This window comes from Symphodus melops (assembly GCF_947650265.1).
Source record: "Symphodus melops genome assembly, chromosome: 5".
Lineage (NCBI taxonomy): Eukaryota > Metazoa > Chordata > Actinopteri > Labriformes > Labridae > Symphodus > Symphodus melops.
This window is the reverse complement of record NC_136695.1, coordinates 2,592,192-2,619,452: the sequence shown is the minus strand read 5'-3', so window position 1 is coordinate 2,619,452 and position 27,261 is coordinate 2,592,192. Positions and strand designations below refer to the sequence as shown.

The 27,261-nt window shown below is 45.8% G+C and overlaps 2 protein-coding genes across 3 annotated transcripts; one reads left to right on the top strand and one right to left on the bottom strand.

Annotated features, from left to right (window-relative positions):
• Positions 1–426: 426 nt before the first annotated feature.
• LOC306823267 (uncharacterized protein) lies at positions 427–7,775 on the top strand (the record flags this gene model as incomplete). Its single annotated transcript, XM_079342722.1, has 3 exons — positions 427–567; positions 6,777–7,544; positions 7,617–7,775. The coding sequence occupies 3 exons, from the start codon at positions 427–429 to the stop codon at positions 7,773–7,775; spliced, it is 1,068 nt and encodes a 355-aa protein (XP_079198848.1).
• plekhf2 (pleckstrin homology domain containing, family F (with FYVE domain) member 2) lies at positions 3,839–27,261 on the bottom strand. 2 transcript variants are annotated; one of them, XM_079343505.1, is made up of 3 exons: positions 27,072–27,182; positions 22,424–22,512; positions 3,839–9,694 (listed from the first exon to the last, which is right to left on the bottom strand). In XM_079343505.1, exon 3 carries the CDS (start codon positions 9,681–9,683, stop codon positions 8,952–8,954), a length of 732 nt encoding a protein of 243 aa, XP_079199631.1. In that variant the 5' UTR covers positions 9,684–9,694; positions 22,424–22,512; positions 27,072–27,182; the 3' UTR covers positions 3,839–8,951. The 2 variants fall into 2 exon arrangements, with proteins under 2 accessions (XP_079199631.1, XP_079199630.1); XM_079343504.1 differs by lacking the exon at positions 22,424–22,512 and having other exon boundaries at positions 27,072–27,261.

Below are 27,261 nucleotides of genomic sequence, written 5' to 3'. Positions count from 1 at the left end.
AAAAAAGGCAGAAGTTAATTTCACACTTTGCTGCCTTCTCTCTCTCTCTGTCTGTCGCGCCACTTAAGCGTATCATTAGACTCTCTCCCTGAAAACCATAATCTCTAAATAATAAACTGTTTTATTTCTCACTCAAAGCTGAGTAAATATCCTGAGAAACAAAAAGAACCTCTCCACTCTTCAGTGATCTCGCTCTCTGTGTCGTCTCCTCGCTTCAACAAAAATAAAACATTCAGCTTCTTCAGACTCTGAACTGTCAATAATGAGATATGATCACTCAGAGACACCTGGAGGGCACGAAGAGCCGACGTGACCACCTGGCCACGTTCTGACCTCTCACGCTCTCCTCTTCAAAAAAACAATTATTTAAAAGCCGAGTGTGACAACTCCTCCACCAGGGGGCGTAACTCCAAACAATAACCAAACATGACTTTGAGGCTGGCGGGGAATCATGGGAGTGAGGGTGCGCTCACACGAGGCTATCTGTACCGTGCCCAATCACGCTTCACCTTAAAGTCCTGGAGCGGTGTGAGTGCAGGCCAGCGCCCCCTGCTGGCTTTGCCTGGTGTGAGAGCGCCCTGATTCTACGTCGCCGGACACAGTGAGACCACCAAACCACGCCACGGCGTCTTGAGTTCAGGCGGCCCAGATCCGAGTACACTTGAGCCCAAAGTCGGGTTCTTGTGATCGTTGTGAGCACTGACCTGCAGTACTCAGTACTCATCCACATTGAGCAGGATGGACTCAGGCTGTGAGTGGTTGCCATGGTTACTTCTTTTTTTTTTCCCCTGATTTTTTTGACAGATTTGCAAACACACTTCATGCATGCCGCCATCTGACTGTATGGGACCGTTTACCAGAGTACTCGGATACAGAACGACATTAATAATGTGAACGCAGAGCAGCGAGGGCGAGCGGGCGCGCTCATAGAAACACACGCCCTCAGTTTTTATGTAAGGTTGTTTTTTCTGTGTCTCTCTTTTCTCGCGGCTGTCAGGGTGTGAAATGTGAAACTAATTTAAAATATTAAACTGTGCAAAGAACGGAGCCTGAAAGGTTTCTTGAAAGCACACAAACATAGTTATTAAATCGAGCGACAGAGCGGCGAGCTGCGAGTCTGAACCCTCTCACGACCTTAATGACCGCACAGACGTTCAGGATGAATAATCTCACAATTATTCTGCAGAGTGAAATGTGACGTCCACGATCAGCAGGCGGCAGGCGGACTGACTGACAGCTTTTATTTAAGGTCTCATTAAACTCATTACAGAAACGTTTCACATCACATCACTGAGCTGCGTTTAAATAAGAGATCTGTTTGTAGACGGACAGGAGGCGTTCACTTCCTGTTAAAAATAAACCCTGAATCTTCACCTGCTGTGCGACAATCCATCACAGGGAAGTATTTATTACATATCAGGCTTTACTCACTGATATTACCATATTTATTCACCAGGTAAAAAGCATTTCACTTGAGTTGGTGAAGTCTGAGTGAAACACGTCAAATATCAGTTTTTCAGGACTTTTCTGCAAGTGTGAAAGTAGCTTTAATTCTCATCTACGCGGGACAGGAAATATAATAATTATTTATACTTTTTTTAATCTCGCAAAGGGAGTCATTCCCCACAGCCTCCGACTCGACCTACTGTCTGAAAATAAACCTGCCTGTGTGCAAAGACTGATGGAGGATAAATGACCAGCAGTGACGTCGGGTAAAAGCGTTTTCATGTAAACTGGTTAAAAAAAAAAAAACGATAAATGATCGTCAGGATAATCTCCGGCTGCGGTCGATGTGTGGCCCAGATCATCATCAGGTGTTATTTTAAAGGGATTTATGCCCCTTTACAATTACCACATGATTACAGCTATTATCCTCAATTTTCAGGTGACTGACGGCCGCTTTGATTGCCTGTCGCTCACCGTGTTTGAATAATAGGGCAGCGCTGAGAACTGACGCCAAAGAAGAAGAAGAAAATCTTTCATAATAAGCAAATATAAGTTATTTTAGGTAACATCGCCTCCTAAAACCGAACAGCAACAGGAAGTCTTTTGGAGAAACGCGCTTGTTCGTAGCCTCTCACCGGGCAGAACTTCTGTGGCCTTAAACTCTCATCAGATGTCTCAGGTCCTCTGATCACGATTTGCTGCTGGCAAAATTCACTGTTGAAAAAATGAACCAAAAAAAACAAAGCAAAAAAAGCTTAAGGCTGACTGCAGAAGCACATCAAATTCAAAAAGCCTGTTTTTACAGCAGACATTAACATGTTTACAGCCTCCAACAAAAAAACAAACAAACCGGTCTGTTCGTTAATATTGGATTACATCTGCTACAGGTGACAGATTTTCTTTGTGTTATTAATGAGTTATTAATTTCTGTCAGGACCTAAAGACAATTTAAACACAAAACCTTAAAAAAAAGTGAATCAGGAGGAAATTATCAACCCTGCCTTTAATATTTACAAAATGACTCAAATGGCTTCATTTCATTGTCAAGTAGATGTTTGGTTGTGTTGCATGGTCTCATTACATCCCTGCTATTGTTTCATAAAAGGTGCATTAATGTTAAAATGCCTCACTGTTGTTCATCAGTAGATGTACTTGGCATGAAGTTTGTATGATGTGTTAACATGATCAGATTGTTTATTCTTCATGTTGGCCCGAGGAAACACAACCTACCAGACTCTCATCATGTTTTACCACCCAGACAGGTGTGTGTAGCTGTTAGGCTAACTGTTAGCCAGGTGAGTTCAGGTATGCACACAGGCACAGCTAGCTTAGCATTAGTTTAGCATCATCTATTTATGCTTAAAGTAATTTAACGAAACTTTTTATTTTTATTTTTAATATTTGTATTACTAAATCCTCTCTAGCTTTTGCGTTTTGGTAGCTGTGGTCTGTTTTCATAAATGTTTAAATGGTTGTTTCCCGCCAACGGACCAGCCGTCTTCTTCTTCGGTGTTTATTTATTTAATAATTGTTACTTGTGCTTCTTCCATGTGTATTTATTGTATTTACAGTCGATGATGTGTCCTGCAGTGCCACCTTCAGGTAGCGGAAGGAAATACAACTAGCTGCCTGTAGTGATGCCTTCAAGTGCGCCTCGTAAATTTAAACACTGGTCAGTGTAAATGTTGGAGTATTGAGTATTTGGGCCAAATTAAAGAGTTAAAAATAAAATAGCTGATTGTTCTTTTTATACTTTTATAAAAGATGGATTCACATCAGACAATAGGAAGGCAAACAGACAAATATTAAAGATTAAAAATAAAAGCTTTGTTGTAAAATATGATAGTCAAAATTTTATCTTTTCATACAACAATTTGATTTTCTTAATGTTATTACTAAAGTCTTATTATCCTGTTCATGTGGTCCTAAAACTCTGTCATGAAAGTGTACCACATATCATCACAGGAAAATATTTGACTTTAAAATTCAATAATCAGCAAGTGAAAGCATTATTATTTTATTTGATTTAATGTGTGACTTTTTGATCCAGTAGATGTCGCCCTTGAGCACCAGCATTAATCACCTCAGGTCTGGTTGCTGGAGAGGTTGCCAATTCACTTCCTGAACACTGCTGACGTCCCCTTGAGCAAGGCACTGGCTCAAGAGAACATGCTGTGAGCAGCTCCGTGTGTGTGTGTGTGTGTGTGTGTGTGTGTGTGTGTGTGTGTGTGTGTGTGTGTGTGTGTGTGTGTGTGTGTGTGTGTGTGTGTGTGTGTGTGTCTCATCTCTTGTCTGGAGTTTGGAGACATTTAAAGACCCAGAAAAGAAGAATAAAAACAGAAGACAGCCTTCTATCTTTAAGCGACACATTTATAGACGACAGACACGTAAAGGTTTCTCAGAGGTTTAGTCATGAACACGGGATATGCTGGGTTACATTCTGATTGATTTAGCCCTTTTAAAAAATAATTAGAACAACCAAAATAAAAGAACTAAGAACAAAAACAACAACATGAAGCAACACAGAAAATTAAACAAAACAAAAAACACTCGATCATGTTTTCAGACTCAGGACGTCTCGTCTCCTCAGATCTCAGGATCTGCAACTTTGTTTAAAAAACAAAAAGTGTTCATCAAGTAGGACAGCATAAAGAGAGAGAGAGAGAGAGAGAGGGGGGAGAGAGAGAGGGGGGGGGGCGTGCAGCAAAGGGCAGAGGTCGGATTCGAACCTACGGCCGCTGCCATGGAGGGCTGCAGTCTGCACACGGGGTCGGTGACTTAACCGCTAGACGAACGGCGCCCTGAGCATCTACGGTTTTGACTAAAGTGACGTTTAGGAATCTTTCTCCAGAGCAGAACCGCCTTTTTTTTCCAGCTGCAGAAAAAGTTTATTTTTTCACTCAAACTCGTCTCTTTTTAAGAAGAAGAAAAAAAGTGCAACACTTTATGTGTGCCATTTTGTTTTCTTCTTCTGAAGCTGCAGAGCGGCGCCGGTCTCTCGTGAGGCGTGCTTCAGGGGGGCGGGGCTACGAGTGATTGATGGCTCGTGATGTCTCGTGTGAAGAACTTCGACTCGCCTGGTTGCTGAAGAAATGTTGAAAAATGAGCCACATAGAAAACGAGGTGAATGAAAAGTCAGAGTTCACTCTGAGCGTGATGTTTCACACATTAAGCTGCATCTGACTGACATCTCGTTGCCATGGTACCAAAACAGGAATCTGATATCCTCCAACCTTATCTTGTTTACATGTTTCATTGTCGAGCATATTATTTAATATTCCAATAAAAGGAGGATTTTCTCTGTTTCCAGTTAAACCACAGAGATCAGGGCGACGCCGCTCTCATGACTGATCACTGGACTTTACTGAGGCACAGTGAGGAGACGTTTCTCACTGATGCATCAAGTGTGGAGCTGCAGACACTGACAGGAGGAGGAGGAGGAGGAAGAGGAGGAAGAGGAGGAGGAGGAGGAGGAGGAAGAGGAGGAGGAGGAAGAGGAGGAGGAGGAGGAGAGTGAAAAACACCGTCATTTCAGAACTGTACAACATAAACTAAAAGCCCGAACACATCTGTACAAATGTACAAAAATCAACTGAATAAAAAGACGCAGAATCATCGTTTTTAAAATCATCTGACGTGGTTGCCGTGGACGACGTCAACGTGCCAGCTCTAAGTGCAATCCACAGCACACCTGAGGCCCCCCGACGCCGTGCTCCTGTGTCTCCTCCCGGGTCAGCGTGGGCGTGCGTGCGTGCAGGCGGGCGGGCGGGCGGCCTCGGCGAGCGTAAAGGACAGCTGGTTAGTGATCATCAACATGTTAAACCGTCCAATCACCTCAGTTCTGCAGCAACAAACACGAAATCAAAGAAAACGAAAAGAAGAGAATCCCTTTCTGCTCCCGGCTCGGCCGCTCAGAGTGTCAGTTAGGACGGGGCGCAGGTAACCACGGTTACCGCGGTGACCGCGTCTTAGTACACACACACCAAAAAAAAAACATAATTAATGCTTAAAACGTAGATACACACGTGGTGGAGCTTTTGGACGCAGCCGCGACTTCTCGCTTTGAGCGCTTCGATCTCGGTGTGGAGGCGTTTTAATAATCAGGACTTTCACGTCCAGGTGAAGAGTTTCGTACAAACGGCATCGCGTACCTGAAGAGATCTAAGAGCGAGGCAAACCCGGAGACGGAGACTAAAAACTAAACGGTGAAGTAAGAGTCCTGACGAGGACCAAAAAAACGATTCATCCAACGAGCTGAACACTCCTGAGGGACCTGGGTTCAGCACACGGCGAGTAGAAGAAGAAGAAACAAACAGACATTATTAACCAATCAGAGGAAGAGTTCAGTCTGTCCTCCATCTCTACGCTCAGGAATGACTACACCCCCCCCTTTAACTACATGGTTACTTCCTCTTCCCCTTTAAAGACACCACAGATGCTGCTGCTGCTGGTGTGTGAAGCCCTTTGAACTGGACCCCATCAGGTAGACCAGGATGAAGACCAGGATGAAGACCAGGACTCAACAGGGGCCCTTAAAGGAGGGAGTTTCTGCCCATAAAAGGTGGAGAGGTGAGTCACACACAGGAGGACGGTGAAGGACGTCAGGCGTCTAAAAAAAGGAGTGAAACTCTTCGGAGGAGTCATCAGGAAGAGAAACTGACCACAGGAACATTTGTGTTCGTGACCTTTGAAGCTCGGCGGCAGCAGGTAGCTCAGAGAGCGGCCGTTTCACTTCCTGCTCAGGAGTCTGATCACATGATTCCAGTCACACACCTGTCACATGACCTGAGCGTCCAGAGGAGAAACAAGAAGGAGGGGTGCGTTTGTTTAGTGACCCGGTGTTACCCTCTGACTTCAGAGCAGCTCAGGGACGCTGACAGGAAGACGACGTGCTGACTTCCTGTTCTGTCAGCGAGTGAGGGAGGAGCGCTCCGGATTATCACTGAATCATTCCCCGACAGTGTGAAGAGTCAGACTTCTTCTAACAGATGGTTCAACTCTTTGCAAAGCGTTACATTATTTTATTTACATCTTTGCTTTACGTCTAAATCCAAAAGTAAAAACGTACTTTCTGCATCTTTTTTTGTAAAAATAAAAAACTTCCTCTTTTTAAAAAGTGAAGAATAAATCTGTGTCGACAGAAAGTGAACCTGCAGCCTCCCTCTGTTTGTCCGGCTTCATCTTTGTAAACTCAGTTTGGGGAACAGGTTTCTTCACCTGATCTTCAGTCATGTTTGAACCCGAAGCAGCGGTGAGGGAAAGAGGGGCGGAGCTTCAGCAGCAGTTTGTTTCTCAGGAGAGTCAGACGAGGAGGGGAAGCACACGCGTAGTGTTACACGCCGCATGGAGCACGATCGCACGCTGAATCCCTTAAATATGTTAAATATGATATATCTGGTGCTTTTATTTTGAAGGTGGACAAACTGAAGTGTGGGGCTTTTATTTGGAAAGCGGACAAACTGAAGTGTGGGGCTTTTATTTTGAAGGTTTACAAACTGAAGTGTGGGGCTTTTATTTTGAAGGTTTACAAACTGAAGTGTGGGGCTTTTATTTTGAAGGTGGACAAACTGAAGTGTGGGGCTTTTATTTTGAAGGTTTACAAACTGAAGTGTGGGGCTTTTATTTTGAAGGTGGACAAACTGAAGTGTGGGGCTTTTATTTTGAAGGTTTACAAACTGAAGTGTGGGGCTTTTATTTTGAAGGTTTACAAATTAAAGTGTGGGGCTTTTATTTTGAAGGTGGACAAACTGAAGTGTGGGGCTTTTATTTGGAAAGCAGACAAACTGAAGTGTGGGGCTTTTATTTTGAAGGTTTACAAACTGAAGTGTGGGGCTTTTATTTTGAAGGTGGACAAACTGAAGTGTGGGGCTTTTATTTGGAAAGCGGACAAACTGAAGTGTGGGGCTTTTATTTTGAAGGTTTACAAACTGAAGTGTGGGGCTTTTATTTTGAAGGTTTACAAACTGAAGTGTGGGGCTTTTATTTTGAAGGTGGACAAACTGAAGTGTGGGGCTTTTATTTTGAAGGTTTACAAACTGAAGTGTGGGGCTTTTATTTTGAAGGTGGACAAACTGAAGTGTGGGGCTTTTATTTTGAAGGTTTACAAACTGAAGTGTGGGGCTTTTATTTTGAAGGTTTACAAATTAAAGTGTGGGGCTTTTATTTTGAAGGTGGACAAACTGAAGTGTGGGGCTTTTATTTGGAAAGCAGACAAACTGAAGTGTGGGGCTTTTATTTTGAAGGTTTACAAACTGAAGTGTGGGGCTTTTATTTTGAAGGTTTACAAACTGAAGTGTGGGGCTTTTATTTTGAAGGTGGACAAACTGTAGTGTGGGGCTTTGTATTTGTAATCACTCGCGGTGCTCCACTCTCTCTCTCCTCTTTGTAGAATAAGCTAACCGGCTCTGTGGATTGAGACGGCGAGTGTGGGTGGCGTGCACAGGCCCCGCCTCCTTCCTCCACGTCTACGTGAGCGACAGAGGGGAAAAAAGAAAAAAAAACAGGGGGAAAAATTCAGCTGCTTCACCTTTATCGCTCACAAGCTGCTCGAACACGACGTTACGACTTCTGTACTGTTGTTGCCATGGTTTTAAGCGCTCTATTAAGCCCCTCCCCCTTCCCCCCGTCATCCTGAGCTCGAGTCTGAAAGCAGGAAGTAGAACCAGGACGTAAAACAAAAACCTTTGAGCAGCTTCACGTGTGCTTTTTAATAACTCCTAAATCAACCACACACACACACACACACACACACACACACACACACACACGTCGCTCCTGTCTAATGTGTTTCAAGCTCAACCTGTCGGGAAGTTTCTGGTTTTTTTGCACGCTGAGCTGCATTTCTACAAGGCACGATGTGACATCACAGGCTGAAGGTCGCGTTAGTTTCAGGTCTCTCAGTGAGGCGGTTTGAGATTTAAAAAAAAAAAAAAAAAACACACACTCACTGGGAGACCAGCTGATTTGTCAGAAGCATCTGTTGTTATTAAGTTAGCTAGAAAAGCTAAGGGTTTAGCGTGACGTCTACATTTCTGTTATTTAAAAAAAAAAGGGTCTGAGCTCGACGTGAAGATTTACAAAAATGGGCGTGTTACAAAATAAGCCTCTCGTGGTGTCAAACCTGAGGGACGGAGGGGTCAAAGGTCATGTGCTTCTCCCTGCAGAAACGGCGAGCAGTCATCACGTGCGGTCGACGGTCATTAAAAAGTCGGGGCTGATTAAAAAAAAATGAAGAGAGAGGTCAAAGGGGACGCGATGCTTCTCGTTAGCACCGCGGCGTTCTGTAGTGACGCCTCTGTCAGAGACGGGCCGGACTACTTCCTGGAGTCCCCGCAGGTCACGTGGTTAATCCAGAAAATAAAGAGACCGTAAAAAAACATTTTGGTTTGAGACTTGAGGGAGTGAATCCTCGGAGGCGGGGACCGGCCGATCGCGTGAGAGGAGAGAAAGTCGATCCTCCTGGACGCGTGGACGAGACGTCAGGAGGAGCGCGGCGGCGGCGCCTCTCAGTCGCTGCTGTCATCTTCGTCGTCGTCGTCCGACATGTTGCTGTTGAACTTCGAGCGGCCGATGGAGTCCGAGCGGATGGAGAGGCTTCCCGACGTCAGCTGCACGAAGCAGAACTCGCAGACTCGGACCGGTTTGGACGACTGGCTGGGCAGGAGGAACTTCTTCTCCGAGCACGGCCCGCACACCACGAAGCCGCACTTCCTGCAGTGATGGCGGCGGCTGACCGGCGTGAACTTCACCTTCTGGCAGCGCATGCACACCGTCGCCTCGGAGTCGGGCACCCAGACGGCGGCGTGCTCACCCGTCGGGGCCTTCCCGCTCTTCAGCAGCAAGTCCCCGACACACTTCCCGATGTGGTTCATCCACTCGGACTTCTCTGTGGCGGTGGCGGCGTACACGGCGAAGGACTTGGTGGGCGTCTTGATGAGCCAGCCGTTGCGCAGGTCGCCCTCGTCCGGCACCGTGTCGATGGTGACGCTCTCCAGCGGGATGATGTGCTGCTTGTTGTACTTCTTCTTCTGGATCACGATGTTGCCGTACACCAGGATGTCGTTGAAGAGGAAGAACTGGCGAGCCTTGGGCTTCTTCCGGCACAGTTTGGTGAGGACGCCCTCGCCGATCAGGACGCGGCCCGGGATGGCCAACGGCTGCCCGGCGGCGCCGAAGCAACCCTCCACCACCGCAATCCGCTTGGAGTTGGCCTCGCTGTTGGCAAGCCGGTCGACCATCTTCACCTCACCTGCAGGAGAAGGAAGAGAGGTCCGTTAACCATCAAACATTAAAACACATTTCTCCCAGTGAGCCTCCAAACTGGGCCAACTGGTCCAACTGGGCCAACTGGCACCTTATTGGGTGAGAAATAAATCACGCCGTTCCACGTGGCGCTCACTCACAGAGTCGCTCTTAACACTCGTAGTTTCTCACTTTCCGTCTCGCTGCACGCCACACGCGGTGATTTAACCGGGGGGATTAAAGTCACGCATCGATCTGCTGACGGGTCGTCTGATCTCGGTCACATGTTCATTGAGTCGTTCATGTTCTGCAGTGAGAACACGAGTTCTTCATCATCATCATCATCATCAGAAAGATCAAATGTGTTTCTGCCTTTCATCAAAACGCCGTCACGGAAACATCAGACGGATGTGACGATGCAGCGAGGTTAAAAACCCGCTCTGTCCCCCCGTTAGAGAGCTGAGAGTGTTTCTGCTGCCTCTAGTGGACACTTCAGGGACTGCAGGATTTTGCACGTGTGCAGGGATTGAACATGCTGTCGAGCCTGAACATTTCCTGCTGTGATCAGAAATCTACTCACTTCTCTGTCTTGTGGATATTTGAAAGTTCTGGATAAAATCAAAAGTGAAAATGTTAAAAAGTTTGTTTGTTGTTGCGTTTGAGGGATTTGTGTGATTGGACGTTATAAGATCTAAATCTGTTATAATAAAAGCGGTTCTGAAACACTGCGAGGTTTCTCTCCTTCAGCAGCAGAGAGGGAGCGCAGCGCTGCAGGTTTCTCTCACGGCTACACGCGGGAGGTCAAAGGTCAGTGATGTTAGAGATGGATGAGCGCTGGCTCTGCATGGCCAACCTCGAGGGTCGGGTTCGGGCTGCGACCTCGGAGAGAAGCTCACATGCGTGACAACAAGCTTGAAGACTGAAGACATTCACATGAGCTCGCTTTCTGCAGCCCAGATTTTCCACCTCCGTGAATTCTCCTTCATGAGAGTTTTCTGGAGTTTATCATCGAGGCGGCGGGATGCGAGATCAAACCCGGAAGCTCCGATCTGTGACGCCGACTCACAAACAAAAAAACCCAACAAGTCTCAGTGAATTTAAAAAACGAGTCGAAACAGCAAAACTGAAAATGCTTTTTCCAACAATCCTGAAGAGACGCAGCGTTTACTGTTTTAAAGGAGCAGTCTGTAACTCTGACCTCTAGTGTTTAAAAAGGGTACTGCAGTCTGAACTCGAGACTTGAACAACAGCTCAAAGGAGGAAAAACTTGAGCTGTGAGTTTGTGTCTGTGGGTGGAACAAACTTCAGACTGTGGACGTCGTGTCGGCGTTCCTGCACGCTCGGTTTCTCTCCACAGAGCTGGACGCCATGCTAATTAACCAGCAGAGTCCGGAGCAGCCTGGACCTGCACACTAATGACCCAGAGAGAGTGAGAGAGAGAGAGAGAGAGAGCGAGCGAGCGAGAGAGGGGGCCGCTGACATGTCGACTCGCTGCCCAACTCCGAGGAAACCAGCCAACCAGCTCCCCCCATCAGCTGACAGATGACGGCACTGAGAGCGAGAGCGGCATAAATACAGGCCGGAGGCTCCAAAGCCAGTAATCAAAGCGAGACGGAGCGGGGCGAGCGAGCGAGAGAGAGAGAGAGAGAGAGAGAGAGAGAGTGAAAACACGACAGGAGGAGGAAGCGGCTGTTTTTACTTCACAGACGTCTCAGAAACGCCTCCGTCCTCCAGAAAGCGAGCGAGGAGCAGGAAATCTTCCATTTAAGACACGTCCTTCCCGTCTCCATGACAACAGTCTGTCTACAACATGTGTGACCCATAGTACTCAGTTACTTTTGACTATTTTTATTTAATTTAAGATTGTTTATTTCCTCGCTCACATGCCGGTACGGGACACGAGCTGCGGGGAATATCACACACGCCGTCAGCGTCGACATCGCCTCCGTGAAAAGTTCAACGATTTTCCACTTGAGCGCCGACTGAGCGAAAAAATGCGAGTGCTCATAGAATAAATAAATAAATAAAACGCTGTTTTTTTTTTTTGTTTTTTAAGCGGGCGGCCGTCTGTTGCTACGAACGAGAGACGGTGGCGCTCAGAAAAAAAACAAAAAAAAGCGGCGTCAGATTAATCCTGCTAGAGACGACGCTTAGGTAACGTCAGGCTGACAGTGATCATGGAATCAGAGAGCGAGGGCGAGAGAGAGAGAGAGAGAAAGTGGAGAACGGCGTGCAGGACAGGCGCCACAGGTCAGACTCAAACCCGGCTGCCCGTACGTGGGGGGGCGGACCTTTATGTTGAATCACAGGAGAGCGTGATCTCCATCCCCGGGTCGGCTCTCTAACGCTCCGCTGGACGTGGTCATTCTGAAGGCCGGCGTGGTTACAGACACCGCCGTGACTTGAGATCAGCTCGGTGATTAATTCATGATGTGATCCGTCCTCTCGCTCAGCTTACACGAGGAGCAGCTCCACAAACACAGAACCATCATGAAGAACGTGTCACGACCACACGCCCTGCAGGAGGTCAAAGGTCAAACAGGAAGCTCACATATCTGATTGTCTTAAAGCCGAGCGTACGTTACGGTTTGAGGCCCAACGTGCACGCCATTAGCCAATCGGCGTGCACGAATGCTCGACCAGCCGCTCCTGACTGGTCAGACACGTTTCAGGAATGTGGGAAATGTTGTGTCGCGTGACCGCACACACTCGCAGGGCGAGAGCAGAGGAGCTGATCCTAGTGACAGAAAGCGTCCATCGTCACCATGGCAACAGCAGGAACGCCTGTGGAATGCGTCATCAGGAGAGATCTGCGGACCTCAAGCTGACAGAGAAATAAAAAAAAAACAGGAGGCGAGGCGAGGCGGGTCGACCGGTGCTCATCAGAGGAGGGAACTTTGCAGGTTCGGGTCAAAACGCAACGTCAGACAGTTTGTTGGTTCTTCATGTTCAGAGCAAGAAAAAAAAAATCCAATCAGTGTTTAACTGAGCTGAGAAAGAACCAACGACTTTAGAAAGACTGTTTGATGTTAAGAATAAAGAATGTTAAACTTTCATTCAGTTAATAAAACTCCTGCAGGACAAAAAACAAACAAAAGATCTCGAGGAGGAGGAGGAGGAGGAGGAGGAGAAGGAGAAGGAGAAGATGAAGGAGAAGGAGAAGGAGAAGAAGAAGAAGAAGAAGATGAAGGAGAAGGAGAAGGAGAAGAAGAAGAAGAAGAAGAAGAAGAAGAAGATGAAGGAGAAGGAGAAGGAGAAGAAGAAGAAGAAGAAGATGAAGGAGAAGGAGAAGAAGAAGAAGAAGAAGAAGGAGAAGAAGAAGAAGAAGAAGAAGAAGATGAAGGAGAAGGAGAAGGAGAAGAAGAAGAAGAAGAAGAAGAAGAAGATGAAGGAGAAGGAGAAGGAGAAGAAGAAGAAGATGAAGGAGAAGGAGAAGAAGAAGAAGAAGAAGAAGAAGATGAAGGAGAAGGAGAAGGAGAAGAAGAAGAAGAAGAAGAAGAAGAAGATGAAGGAGAAGGAGAAGAAGAAGAAGAAGAAGAAGAAGATGAAGGAGAAGGAGAAGGAGAAGAAGAAGAAGAAGAAGAAGAAGAAGAAGAAGAAGAAGAAGAAGAAGAAGAAGAAGTTAGCGTGTGGGGAAGATTCAGCGGTGAGGACGAGAACGACGAGCTCATCTGGAAGTTGTTGAACGCTCTGCTGAAACAGATCAGTGGTGGAAAACTGTGGTCGTCACAAAGACAAGATTTCAAATATGGAAACGAGAGCAGCTGAAGTGAAACGACTTATTCTGGTCACTTCTGGCGTTTATGTCATGAAACAACGAGCTAGCACCCGCATGACAGCGAGGCGACTCGGCCCCCGATCACGGAGACGTTCACGTCTTTACAGGCGGTAAGGTAAGTCACTGTATGGGGGCCCCAGACCTGGAAGGGGGGTCCCCGAGGTGCCGACAGACTTAAACAAAAGCAGGGCCCCAAAATGTCCATTTTATGCAACGACAGTAGGAAACCTCCCTCAGGGGGCCCCCATCTGACGGCACGCCAACTCTGCTGAACGATGCGTGAGAGGTTTGTCAATGAAGTCGATAAAATGAAGAAGAATCATCAGTCTAAAGGAGGAAGACTCTTAGGACACTACGGGAATGATGTTTATTTGTCAAATAAACAACCTTGAACTTGAACCTTGAACCTTGAGTCTGACCTTGCTTAGCGGCGATTCTTGAGTTTCTCGGGGCCCGAGGCAAAAATCAATTTAGGGGGCCTCCAACCAGCGTAGTTTTATTGGTGTTTGTGTTTAAAGGATGAATGTTTCCAGTCGCTTCTCAATAAACACATAAATGAGCATCAGAGCTGATAATTGATCGTTAACAGGTCGAACAGTCGGTTAAAGAAAGACGTTGGAAACACTCGTTGGCTGGTTTGCAGACACACGAGTTAAAGCTTGCTCGCTTCTTTCCCATCATTTGTCACAGTGCAGTTGCCATGGCGAAGGTCTCGTCAAGTCTGAACACTTCCCTACACGAATAAAGCCGCTAATGCCCCTCATTAATTTAATTAGCAGAGACCCTGAGCCGGGTCTTTAACCCGGAGAAAAACCAGACAGACGGGCCAATCAGGAAGCTTCATGTTGCACTTGCAGGAAGAAAAAAAATCTGTGAAAGTCGTCTCGTGAAACTTCTTTGACTTTAAAACAGAAAGAAGAAGTTGAAGTTTTCCGTCTCTTCTACGTGACCTGCATTTAAACCTCCAGCAGCCCCCCCCCCCTCCCCCGAGAGGAAGGGAAGCGATGAGTCAGACGCTGAAGGGAGAGAGTGAGTGACGATGACAAAGACGGGGAGTGAAGAGAGAAAGAGCGTTCCTGTGGGCTGTGAACAGCAGCCGTGAACAAAAAAAAAAACAAGGACAGCCATTTATCCGGCGGGGGGGAATGTGAGGGCAGATGCTGTCGAGGACGAGCCATTGTCATTGCTCCTCTCTTCTGCTGAGCGTTCAGTTCGACCACATCAGAGCGTCATAAAACCTTCTTATGGATGTATCAGGTTCGAGCTCGGATCTAGATTGGAGACGCTTTTGAAAAATGGAAATCTACAGACTGATGAAGAGCTGGCTAAACACTGAAGCTTCTTAATGGATACCAAAAAAAAAGAGCCAAAACTTTAAAATAGAAAACAAATTCTGAAACTTTCTGGTTTCTGAAACTTTGTGTTTGTGATCTTCTCTGCTGAGCCCCGAAGAAATTATCTCATTTTGAGCGGACATGTTGTTTTTTTGTTTTTTGTTGCTGTCGTATTTGAAGTTCTGTCTACTCTATAGCGCCCCCCACAGGCAGAACATGGACCGTCGACGTCTCCGTGAAGCTGAGCGGACAAACGTCGTCTGTTATTTCTTCTTCACGTCTCTTTTGTTTGTTGGTTTTTTTTTAATGGGACGGGATGAGAAAACACTTCCCGTGGTTCCTGCAGAGGACAATCGGATCCCTGAAGGTGTCATGGAAACCGTCCGTGTCATTCTCAGTTTTTCTAAAATGAAACTGACTTTCCTTTAAACACTTAAAAACAACAACGCCGCCGTACCGCCGCTGTTATATCAAAGATCGACGGCATCAAAAAGCACCAAAGCTCCAAAACAAACCTCCAGACCAGGAGGGAAACACAGCGTCCCGTCTCCATGACAACAGCTGGTTGATTGTTATTTTTCCCCCAATCAGACGAGGAGCGGCGATGTTGAATGCTCCGGGCGCCATCCCTCAACAACACCGAGACATTTAATGTGGAGCACGATGGTGTTGGCGCTAACAAACTAGCGCCCGTGCTAACGTGGCTAACTGGCCTTTTTACACACACACACACACACACACACACACACACACACACACACACACACACACACACACACACACACACACACACACACACACACACACACACACACACACACACACACACACACACACACACACACACACACACACCGCCAGCACGGGTCGGGCTTCGGATTGGTGGACGACTTTGACAAAGAAAAGGTCAATGCAGCAACAAGGAAATGCCTTCCTTGTTGACTTGGCGTGCTCATGACCACCGTGTGATTTTCATGGCGTGCGTAGGCGGGTTTAAAATAAAACAAGCTTACGTCTGGACGCGGCCTGAAGATTTCTCTCTGCGTCACTTTCTCCTCTCCGTGAACGTGCTCGTCTGACGGAGGAGAGTTAATGATTGTTTTTACAGCAGAGTCAGTCAGACGCCGTCATCTGGACAGCGAGTGACCAAAGTGCACTGACACAGTCACCTGCTGATCCGCTCGCCAGGACCGATTGGGCAACACGGCGGCGTCTGCTCCGATATAGTCCGCTGCCTGACGTCCATAATCTGCTTCTCAAAATACCATTCGGGGTTATTTAAGCGGCGGGAACATCGGTTCAGTTTTCCTTTCCATCACCTTTAACGAGATTAACCTCCAATCCTGTTATCTGTGCTCATCACGCTGCTGCTGTAATCCTGCACGCAGACACGGCAGCAGGTCGGGATAACGGCGCTCTGTTATCACTCGTGTATAAAGAGAAGTTAATCCACTCAGGGAGGAGACATGCTCCTTTATTTCTCTCTCCAGCAGCTCGGGGGTTAAACCCCCTGGTCCAAACTAATCCAGACCGTTCAGGAGCAGAATCTAAAGTTAGAAGCAGCGCTGCATCCATCACGTCGCACAACAAACACTTTCATTTCAGCTCCGACAAACTTGAAATGTCCCGCACAGTCGCTTGTCCTCGAACGCTCCGCGGCGCCGCGACACCGCCGCCAAACAAAACTCTCTGTTCAGGTCACACGCCGACATCAGCGCGAGTTTGACTTTGAGCAGCAGAGCTAAAATTAACTTTTAACTTTGGGAAGCCGTGAGTAGAAGTGATGCTCCAGCCTCAGTCAGTCAGTAAACCGTCTTTCAAACTGATCAATAACTGATCAATAACTGATCATCGCAGGCAGGTCTCAGGTTTCCCCTCCAGCATGGAAAACAGGAAGTTTAGACTGAGGAAATGAACTTTTCTGACCCAGAAAAGGAGGAGCTAAAACATTTACCTTCCAGTCCATCTGCAATGTTTACTCATCTATATTTATTGTTATTGATCACAAACTCTGCGTGAGAAACGGTGTCTGCCAAAAGAGGCTTGCTCGCTTTTTCTCTTCTTTTTTTTGTCGGACTTTAAATTTGAAAGAATGAACGATCTGACCTTCATCGTGACCGTCTGAGAGTCGGTTTGCTTTTCCACCATCGAGGTCTGAAGGAGAGCCACGTGGTCATCGCGTCGACACGGCCTCATCAGTTCATCTAAAGCTTCTTTTTTAATGAGGAACCAGAAAGGAGCGAGACACTCGGGTGTCTTCGACCAGCACAGCTCATTCAGGAGCTGCAGCAGAATCTGTTCTGATTTACAGTTTTTATCTTTTGTAAATAAGAAAATTGTTCCATGTGGCCTATTTTTAAAGTTGGAGTGTGTAAGACATGACCCCCCCCCCCCCCCCACGTCTTCTTCTTCACTCTGAATGTAGAAACATGGGACAGAATATTTGATGAGACTTGAGAAGCGATTTAAACTCTGAACATTTTTTATGTCGACCGAGACTCAGCTGGTCAGGGCCGAACTCTTTTTTTTTTAACTCATTGCTGCATGAAAGCTTCACTCTGTGTGTGTGTGTGTGTGTGTGTGTGTGTGTGTGTGTGTGTGTGTGTGTGTGTGTGTGTGTGTGTGTGTGTGTGTGTTTCAGGGTTAAGAAGCCACATCATTCAGTCGTTGTGCTTCAGGTTTGGGTCGATGCTGGGGAAGCTGGATCCTGCAGACCTGGCTCAGGGTTCTGGACTCCCTCGTGTCCTCCCTCTGAGCAGGGAGGGAGCGGTTTTTAATCGCTCTCCTCTCTCTGCAGGTTCAAACACATACACGGCGCAGGAGGCCGCGAAATCACAATGACTGATTCACGTCAAGTTCAAACTCGCAGACGCAGAATGACTCGTCACTATTGATCAGATAGCGCACAGCTCCCCCGCTGCCGTGACGACGGGAGAGCTAAGATAACACACCTCTGTTTCCACTGAAAGCTCCCTCGTCTCTGATAAATGACCTCCAGTGAGAAAAATCAACCACGCTGAATGTCACAGCGTTGAATCCACAAGCGGCCGACAGCCGACGACTCACTCACTTATTTCTGTTCAAAAGAGTTTAGGTGCTGCCTGCTTTCCCCGTCCGTTTAAGAAGCCCTCGCCTCCGCTAAAATCCTCCCGCCTGTCTGTCTGCGTCTGACCCCGCCCCTCAGTGTGCGAGCGCAACATAACTGAGGAGAAGAAGAGTTTAGTTTAACCACGCGGCGGGCCGTTTCAGGAAGCGACGTGACGCCTGCACTCGAAGCATTCAAAGGTCCACCCTGTCTCTAACCTTTTTCACACCATCGCCTTCACCAAGCCACGGAAACCACAGAGACACACACACACACACACACACACACACACACACACACACACACACACACACACACACACACACACACACACACACACACACACACACACACACACACACACACACACACACACACACACACACACACACACAGAGTTATTATTTAGCACCCTGATGTGTTGGTGTCAGTGAAACGACTCTCTCACTTGGCCACTCCAAACAAAACCACACGCCCCCCTTTAAACAGAGCCGGACTCCAGGTGACCCCTCAGGTTCTACACACACAGAACCGTGCAGAACAGGGGGGGGGGGGCAAAATGCAGCCCGGGGGCCATTTGCGGCCGTTGAAGAGATTTTTTTTTTTTGCGGCCCAACTTCAGTCAAAGAATCAGAAGATTTTGTCTCATTCAGATGAATGTTTAGTTATTTTTAATGTTAGCGACGGCTGAAAGACGTTCATAAACTACTAAATGTTCAGAACAATGTTTGTTTTTTTCTTTCTGTTAACAGCTTTGACTATTAGTCATATTTCAACAAGCGGACTGTTTAACCATTTAATAAACAAATAAAAAGTTACAGATTTGATTCTGTTAAAAACAGATTTAAAAAAAGTATCAAGTCTTTTTATGAAAGGTTTCCTCTATTTTAAAAATTAAATTAGAACCAAACAGTTTCTCACTGTAATTAGTTAGTTGTGTGTTTATATTATTTTTGAAGAGGTCAAAAAACAAAAAGTTCCTTACAATATTATTTAAAATATAAATATTAAAAAAATTACATATCAACTTTGAATAAAAGTTTGGACAGCAGGTGTAGAGCGACGGGCAGCAGCTTGAATCATGTCATCTGGTCTGTTAGCAGCCTTCTAAATGAGTCACCTGAGAGACCCAACATCCTGAGACTCTGTGAGCTGTAGAAACTGAAGCTCAGCGGGCGGCAGGTGCAGATTTCTGCCGCTCATTAGTCTGAAAACAGACACTCAGAAAGTGAGGAGTCACAGCTTGTAGCTCGCCGTGGACTGTTGTTAAAAACGGGAGCGACAGGAGGGAGCTTGGGAGGAATGTGCTGTGAACAGGCCTCCGTCTGTTTCCCCTCATCCTGCTGACCTTTGAGCTTTAGCAACGCCTGTAAAACCAACAGGTAGCACAACGCTGTGACGCTGTTCTTGGCTCCCGTTGTACATTTCCTACTTCTGCATGATCCCCCCCCCAAAAAAACACATTTAAAATCCCTTCAGCTGAAAATCTGTCCGCCTCCCGAACACACAAATTTATCTAAGATTAAAAAATTCATTCCTTAAGGCGACCGTAAAGACGCTAAAGCTAAAGAATATAAACGCCTTTAATAAAAACTTTCAATGTTTGTTTTGTAATTTCTTTAAGATCTATTTATTTGTTCTCACAGAATCCTGCAGGGTCGCCTTCAAATGACTGAATCTGAATCTAAATTCACAGACCAATAAGCAGCATGAGCGTGCACGTTAATACCATGACTCAATTTAAGAGTTATTTACACAGCACTTAACTATTCTTATTTTTAATATGAGAATTAGAAGAATACAAGTGAGCCTTAAAATCAACCCTAACCCTGGATCAACATTTCTGATAGCTCCAGTCCAGATACTTGACGCCGACCAGTTCTCAGTTTCATGACTGGGAACTTCTCTGATGGATGCCAACTACCGGTTTTCTGTTTCAGCTTCTGTGTTTCTGCGAGTGTCTCCAGATTCAAAGCGATTTTGGATACAAGGGCCGTCATTTTTTAAATCATTACTATTAAATTCCTGATTAAACTGGGGGCCAGATGTGGTTAGCTTTGGGGGGCCAGATGTGGTTAGCTTTGGGGGCTAGGTGTGGTTAGCTTTGGGGGGCCAGGTGTGGTTAGCTTTGGGGGGCAGGGTGTGGTTAGCTTTGGGGGGGCAGGTGTGGTTAGCTTTGGGGGCTAGGTGCGGTTAGCTTTTGGGGCCAGGTATGGTTAGCTTTGGGGGCTAGGTGTGGTTAGCTTTTGGGGCCAGGTGTGGTTAGCTTTTGGGGCCAGGTGTGGTTAGCTTTTGGGGCCAGGTGTGGTTAGCTTTTGGGGCTAGGTGTGGTTAGCGTTGGGGGGCCGGATATGGTTAGCGTTGGGGGGCAGGTGTGGTTAGCTTTGGGGGGCCAGATGTGGTTAGCAAATCATTATTTACATATAAGATAAAAGACTTTCATCACATTACAGACGGAGCGTCAGACTCATTTAAGTATGATGGGTTTCCTGTTGTGTTACTCTTGTTATCTAACTTCCTTTATCTGCTTCTTGATTTATTTAATCATCACTCCCTGTTGGTTGAGATGAAATGTTACGGCTCTGAAAATATCTTCAAAACAAAAAAAGCAAGACAAGATCGTAGGGAAGTGTGTGTGTGTGTGTGTGTGTGTGTGTGTGTGTGTGTGTGTGTGGTGTGTCTCAAGGCAGTCCTTCAGGACCACTTTCGTTTGTAGTTTCTACGAAGGATTTATTTTTACATGACAGCTGCACAACAATGCAGACTTGACTGTTTTCACATCAGACCCATCCCTGAAGTACAAAAACAGAACATCGTCATTTGTTGCCATACTGATGATACCTTCATTTGTTCAGCGTGGAGGAAAAGAGCAACGTGTTCCTGAGTCTGTTGATGAAGAAACGTTAAGAAAACGTTAAGAAGAAAAGCAATGCTACGCTGTTACTGAATCAATATGAAAGTCTGAACTCTTTCTGACGGTGGAGATTAGTAACAGAGCTTTAAGACTAGTTTATACTTCTGCGTCGCGCTGACGCTGTAGCTACGCGGTCGGCGTGGACTGTGATTGGTCCACTCAGAACGTCATTTCCGGCAGCTACTTTTCCGGTCACCACAGAAATATTAAAAGGCTGTATACGGCGAATAATATCGGCCCGTTGACATTTGAAAGTAGCGAAAGTGCATTTTTTCATCCAGGTTCCTCAGTGAGCTAACGAGTGTATTAAATTCACCCGTCTTCAGCCTCGATTGGTTTAGTTGTCGGACAAACCACCTCTGCAAATTCGTCGCCACTGCCCCCTAGCGGCTAGGCGGTGAAATGCAGAGCAACGCGTTCCCTCGGCGCAGAACTAGGAATGCTCAACGACGGCGTCGCGCCGAGTGCACGGCGTCGATATAAACTCAGCTTTAGTCGTCACAATCCAACGCAGGTAAGCCTTTACTTTAACACTGAGCAGCTGAGATCAAAAATACTGGATTGCAAATGTCAGTCAGTGCACGTGTGGATTGTACAGGGCAGCATCAAGGTGTGAACGTGTGCAACAGTGTCAGTGAACTCTGACAGAACTTCTGAGTCCTCGTTCTGTCTCGGCGTTCACAACAGAGAGGAGTGTAACATCTGCTGAGGCCACATGAGAAATAGAGAAGTGAGATGTGAGTGAGTTGAGTAATGCTTTGCCAAAATGTGTCCAGATATGGAAATGAGAAGTTGTGGATGTTGAAAGTAGACTGTTCTCTCTGCTGCCTTTATTTCATCTCGTTACTTCACTGCCGCTCACGTCTCCCAGATATTCTGAGGCATCGACGCAAACTTAAAACAGTCTAAACATCAAAATCATCTTCAAGGCATCAAACTGCACGATGTCAATGACGAGATTCAAATCAAAGCCATTGAATCTCTGCACTCTGCAGTGTCACTGCACACGAAGCAGCAACAAACCAGTCTGTAACATCAAACCGTTCGTCCTGCAGCTTCTTCTTCTTCATTCTCAACTAGTTTGATTGGGAGTTAAAGTTTTTTTCTCCTCCTCTCTTACAGATCCTGCGATTATAAACTTAAATCTCGTCTCAGTCTCAGATATGTCACCACAACACTATCGTCTACAAACTACCTTCAACAGGCTGCAAACTACACACAAGCATCACTCTTCAATCGTCACAAGTTTCCTGATATGAACCTGTGATGCTGATGCTCTCTCATATTATGCAGTATTATTGTTTTACTGTGTGTGTCTGGAAAAGAGCCAACATGAAGTCAATGTTTCAGTGTGAAATGATGCAATATAAATTCAGACCAATAAAAAAAGCTCCTTCAGGAAGCTGCGATATCGCGACCCCGACTATTAACACAAATCCTACCATGGTTTTTTTTGGCAGGTGAGGTAGCACGTTTTTTTGGAAGTTGCATAAAAAAATGATAAAGCCTCAAAACATCACAATGTCTCGCACATACGAGGCACCTCAAGCTGCAGCAGTCACACGGACGCCTTCCTAATCCAGAAGGAAGCGTTTAAAGATCCACAGAAGAATAAAAGTCATCACCTGTGAGTTCAGCTTGGTGCGCTCGCTCGAGCTGCCGCCGGTGGACGGTCACGTCTGGCTTCTGCGCTCCGATCGCTCGTCTTCTCCGCCTGACCGCAAAACCAACCGCGTGCAGATTATAACACCTTCAAAACTGAGCAGCTGAAGTTCAAACACGATGCTAACACGCCTCCTTTAGAGCACGCAATCCCACGCTCCCCGTTTAGTTCACCCGTTGTTGCAGCACCGAGGAAGTGACCCACTCTTCTTATGCTAATCTGCATCCATTTATACACACAGACGTGCTGGATTACGTGCCGGGTGTTGGATTACACAGCAGAAATCCTGTGCTTGCAGAGTGAAAGCAGGTGAGCTGGAAGGCATACCTGTAAGTAATGTCTCCGAGCCACGCCCTCCTGGACGCCGGCAGAACGAGTTTAACCACGCTGAGACATGACGAAAAGGAAACTCTTTGTCTCCTCCAGCAGCTTAAAACACCAGATTAGGCACTCGAGGTTTCTTCTCCTGGGTAACTTTAGGTTTAGTCTTTACTTACATGTAGCTGATGGATAAACATCACAGAGAAATGAAGCCTTAAACTTTTCAGCCTCAGTGGACTAGAGAGTCCTTTAAAGACCAGCTGTGGGGCACAGGGCCCTTTAGAAACCACATGTTCCTGCTGTTAAAGGGTTAATTATTAATTAATCAGCAGGTTTCCCAGCATCCTTCATTCATCCTTCATAACATCTGAGCCTTCTTACCAAACCACTCACGAGGTCAGCGGTTCTGAAAGAGGGGTCCCATTTCAAAATCAGCTATTTTGTCCAATACTCCCGCCCACTTTAGTTTTGTGCCAATAAATCGACTCTGATATAATCTTAACGTTTGTCGAACGATTAAATTTAAAAAAACAACATTTTCATCTCAAAGTTTATAAAATGAATTATTTGAAAAGTATAAGTGTAGCCTCACTCAGTCCACATGACATGAACTCATTTTACCAATATGTTCTTATTAACGTTACGACATCAACACTGAAACACTTTGTGTTCCTGCACTTTGTTGGGTCACCTGAAAACCAATCGGACTTTTAAGGTTCAGAACATTCAGGTGCTGAAACAATCAGTCATTTATTATTATTATTATTAATGTGGGTAGCTGCAGGAACCCCTCGTGGAGAGGCATTCATCTGATTGGCTGTAAAGGAGTGAGACATCTGATTGGCTGCAGACGAAGATCGGAGTCGCACTAGATGAGTCTCATAAATCCTTAGACAAATGCGGGGAGGTTTACAAATTAAAAGCACCGAGACAAATACGGGGAGGTTTACAAATTAAAAGCACCGAGACAAATACGGGGAGATTTACAAATTAAAAGCACCAAGACAAATACGGGGAGATTTACAAATTAAAAGCACCGAGACAAATGCGGGGAGATTTACAAATTAAAAGCACCGAGACAAATGCACGTTTGACAATTCATTCATTATGAGACTGTTATTTCTTCAGTTTTAGTGACGACTCGTCAATCAAAAGTAAAATAATATTCCTCTTTTTGATTCTCAAAGTGACCATTAACAACAAAATCGACATCATGACATCATCACTAAGACGACTTGAAACAGGCGATTGGGATCATAAAAATGTCTCCGGAGGGGTCACTGAGAATTTGACTCATTGTCTCATCAGTTTCACTTTTAAAACTAAAGAGGCTGCATCCTCTGTTTCTATACAGGCTATGATCAAGATCCAATCCTTCACCTTTTAGAGCAGAGCGCCATTTCAGTCTCGACGGCCTCATTACAGAAGAGGTCAAACGTTCAGGAACAAATGTGGCGTGTATCCTGTGGAAGAGCCTCTCAGACCTGTTCAGGGTTACAGCTGAGAAGACGTTTCATCAACGACTTTTTGCATAAACTCCAATTAGGAGCAGTTTGAGTGTCTGTCTGAGAGCTGCAGTTTCTCACACGTATAATTAATGTTGGACACAACATAATCGCCTCCCTGAACTCTTGGAAACACGATCCATCGACGAAAACACATTTTCAACCACAGTCTTATCTCACTTCCTTTGAACCTTCCTTCTTCCTACTGAGGTGTTCGCTTTAACGCTGAACCACACACATCCAGGAAATTCATCCTTTTTTATTCCCCACTTCAGACGCTGTCATTCATCATCTGACCAGGGTGTGTGTGTGTGTGTGTGTGTGTGTGTGTGTGTGTGTGTGTTAGCGATGCATGTGTGAAGACATCTTTATAAAACGTTGGATATTTATTTTTTGCAGCTGTGAAGTGAAAATAAAAGAATCCCATATTTTAAATAAAACTACTTGTGTTTCCTGCTACAGAGATTTTAAAGATTTGCTGCTTTTTGTTCTGTTGTAACTTTTTTTTAATTGTAATGTTTCAGTGTTTTGGACGGCTGATTGCACCAACATAAGAAACCTAAGACGGTATCCTTGTCAGCTTCCTGAGGGAAATGTTCTGCATGTTGTGGTCTTTCTTAAAAAAAGAGTCAGAAGAACAATTAACAAGGACAATTACCCCGGTCAGTTTTAACCAACATTATACAGCAGTCGAAACACCGTGATATTTATAATGGAGCCACAGCGACAACAAATCACTGGCAAAACAAACAAGTAACCTCAACCTGTCACAGCTGAGAAGATAAAACAAGAAACAAACATAGGACGTGTTTTAGCGTGACGAGAAGTCTAAAAACAGACGTCCAAAGGGTGAGGAATTCCTTCCTCAGACTAAGAAGGGGGTTAATTGGATACAAATGGATAATACTCTTAAAACGACCAGACTGGAATGAACACAACACCGACTACTCAGAGAAACCCGTCAGCAGACCCGACTGCCAAGACGAAGCAAACTTCCCCTTTTTGTGGTGGAAAAAGATTCACCAGAGGAAGGCCGACGCATTCACTTCCACTGCACACCTCGGACAGATCTACCGATACCTGACACACAGACATCCACAAAAAAAGTGGATTGTTCTCTTAGAGAGAGGTGTTTCTCTTCTTCGGTGATGACGTGGAAAATTAGTGGAAGTTTTGGCGGGCTTTATATAAGTTCTGGAATCAGAACACTGACCGAGACAAGGGCGAGTAAAAATACTTTGATTCCTAGACGAGACCAGGACCTTCAACAAGTGGTCTTCAGTCTGGTATTAAGACCAAGACCAAGACCAATATGTGTGAAGTACGCTAACACTCTGCATTGATATGAGGAAACACATCTGTCTTTCAAATCAGTCGCGTGGGGACGTTTCAGTTTCAGCGTCGTGTAAAATAAGGATGAGAAAATGGTCAACTAAAGATAAGATAAGATAAGCGTTTGTAAACATGGTTTTACACGTGTCCCTTCACAAACGCAAACAAGCTGTCACGTTAGCGGGCTGTCAAGTTAGCAGGTTGTCACGTTAGCAGACTGTCACGTTAGCAGAATATCACGTTAGCAGCCTGTCACGTTAGCGGAATATCACGTTAGCAGGCTGTCACGTTAGCGGAATGTCACGTTAGCAGACTGTCACGTTAGCGGAATGTCACGTTAGCAGCCTATCACGTTAGCAGACTGTCACGTTAGCAGACTGTCACGTTAGCAGCCTGTCACGTTAGCAGCCTGTCACGTTAGCAGACTGTCACGTTAGCAGCCTGTCACGTTAGCAGGCTGTCACGTTAGCAGGCTGCCACGTTAGCAGACTGTCACGTTAGCAGACTGTCACGTTAGCAGGCTGTCACGTTAGCAGACTGTCACGTTAGCAGGCTGTCACGTTAGCAGGCTGTCACGTTAGCAGGCTGCCACGTTAGTAGGCTGTGACGTTAGTAGGCTGTGACGTTAGTAGGCTGTGACGTTAGCGAGTTGTCATATTAGCAGGCTGTCACGTTAGCAGACTGTCACGTTAGCAGGCTGCCACGTTAGTAGGCTGTGACGTTAGCGAGTTCTCATATTAGCAGGCTGTCACATTAGCAGGCTGTCACATTAGCAGGCTGTCACGTGAGCGCCCCGCCCCCTGTGTAAGCCAGTCGGCCCCCCGACTCAAGAAGTCTGGACACGCCCCTGGACTTATAAGAGATTTACTTTTTAAAGTTTCAAAAATGGTATCCAAAGAGTGTGTAAATATTTTAAAACCTCATGTCGCACAAAAATATTTTTTTTAAAAATTGAAAGTTTGCTGTAAATCTAAAGTTACAGAAAGATGTGGCTGCCAAAAATAAAGTAACCACAATGACTTTATCCCACAGGATTGAAGTGCAATCACGTGACAGGGACGTGAAGTATCCCTGAGTCTAAATCCTTTTCATATTCATGAACTTTTAATTTTTTTAATGCATTTAAAGTTTCCTTAAATAGTATTAAAAGTTGTATCTGAAAGTCTGTGGTAGAAGTTAGCATGCTAGCACAGAAGTTAGCTTCCCAACATAAACACCTCCTCGTTTGTCACAATGCAAACACAAATAATCCCGCCTGTGGTTTTCTCTGCGTTCATCCAGCTGTTTTATGTTTCCAGTTTGGGACTTTCGGGAAGTCTCAGAGCAGTTTCAGTGCAGATCAGTCGAGCTGTTAGCGAGTGTTAGCATGAATGGGAAAAAGTAGCAGCAGCAGCAGCAGCCTGCGGAGCAACAGGACCAACTTTAAACAAATCAGAGACAAACTCAAACTACCAACCCGACGGCTCCTCTCGCTGTCCGAAAAGCTGAGCAGCGACTTGAAGCTCTGTGTTAGTCCAGATAAAGTCAGTAAAGTTGTAGTTTTCCTCCTCGGAGAGCAGTTGAAAGTCTTAACACACCGCCGAGCTGCTCAGATGATCCCACAGTAAAACAACAACATGGCAGCGACGCCTTCACGGACCTG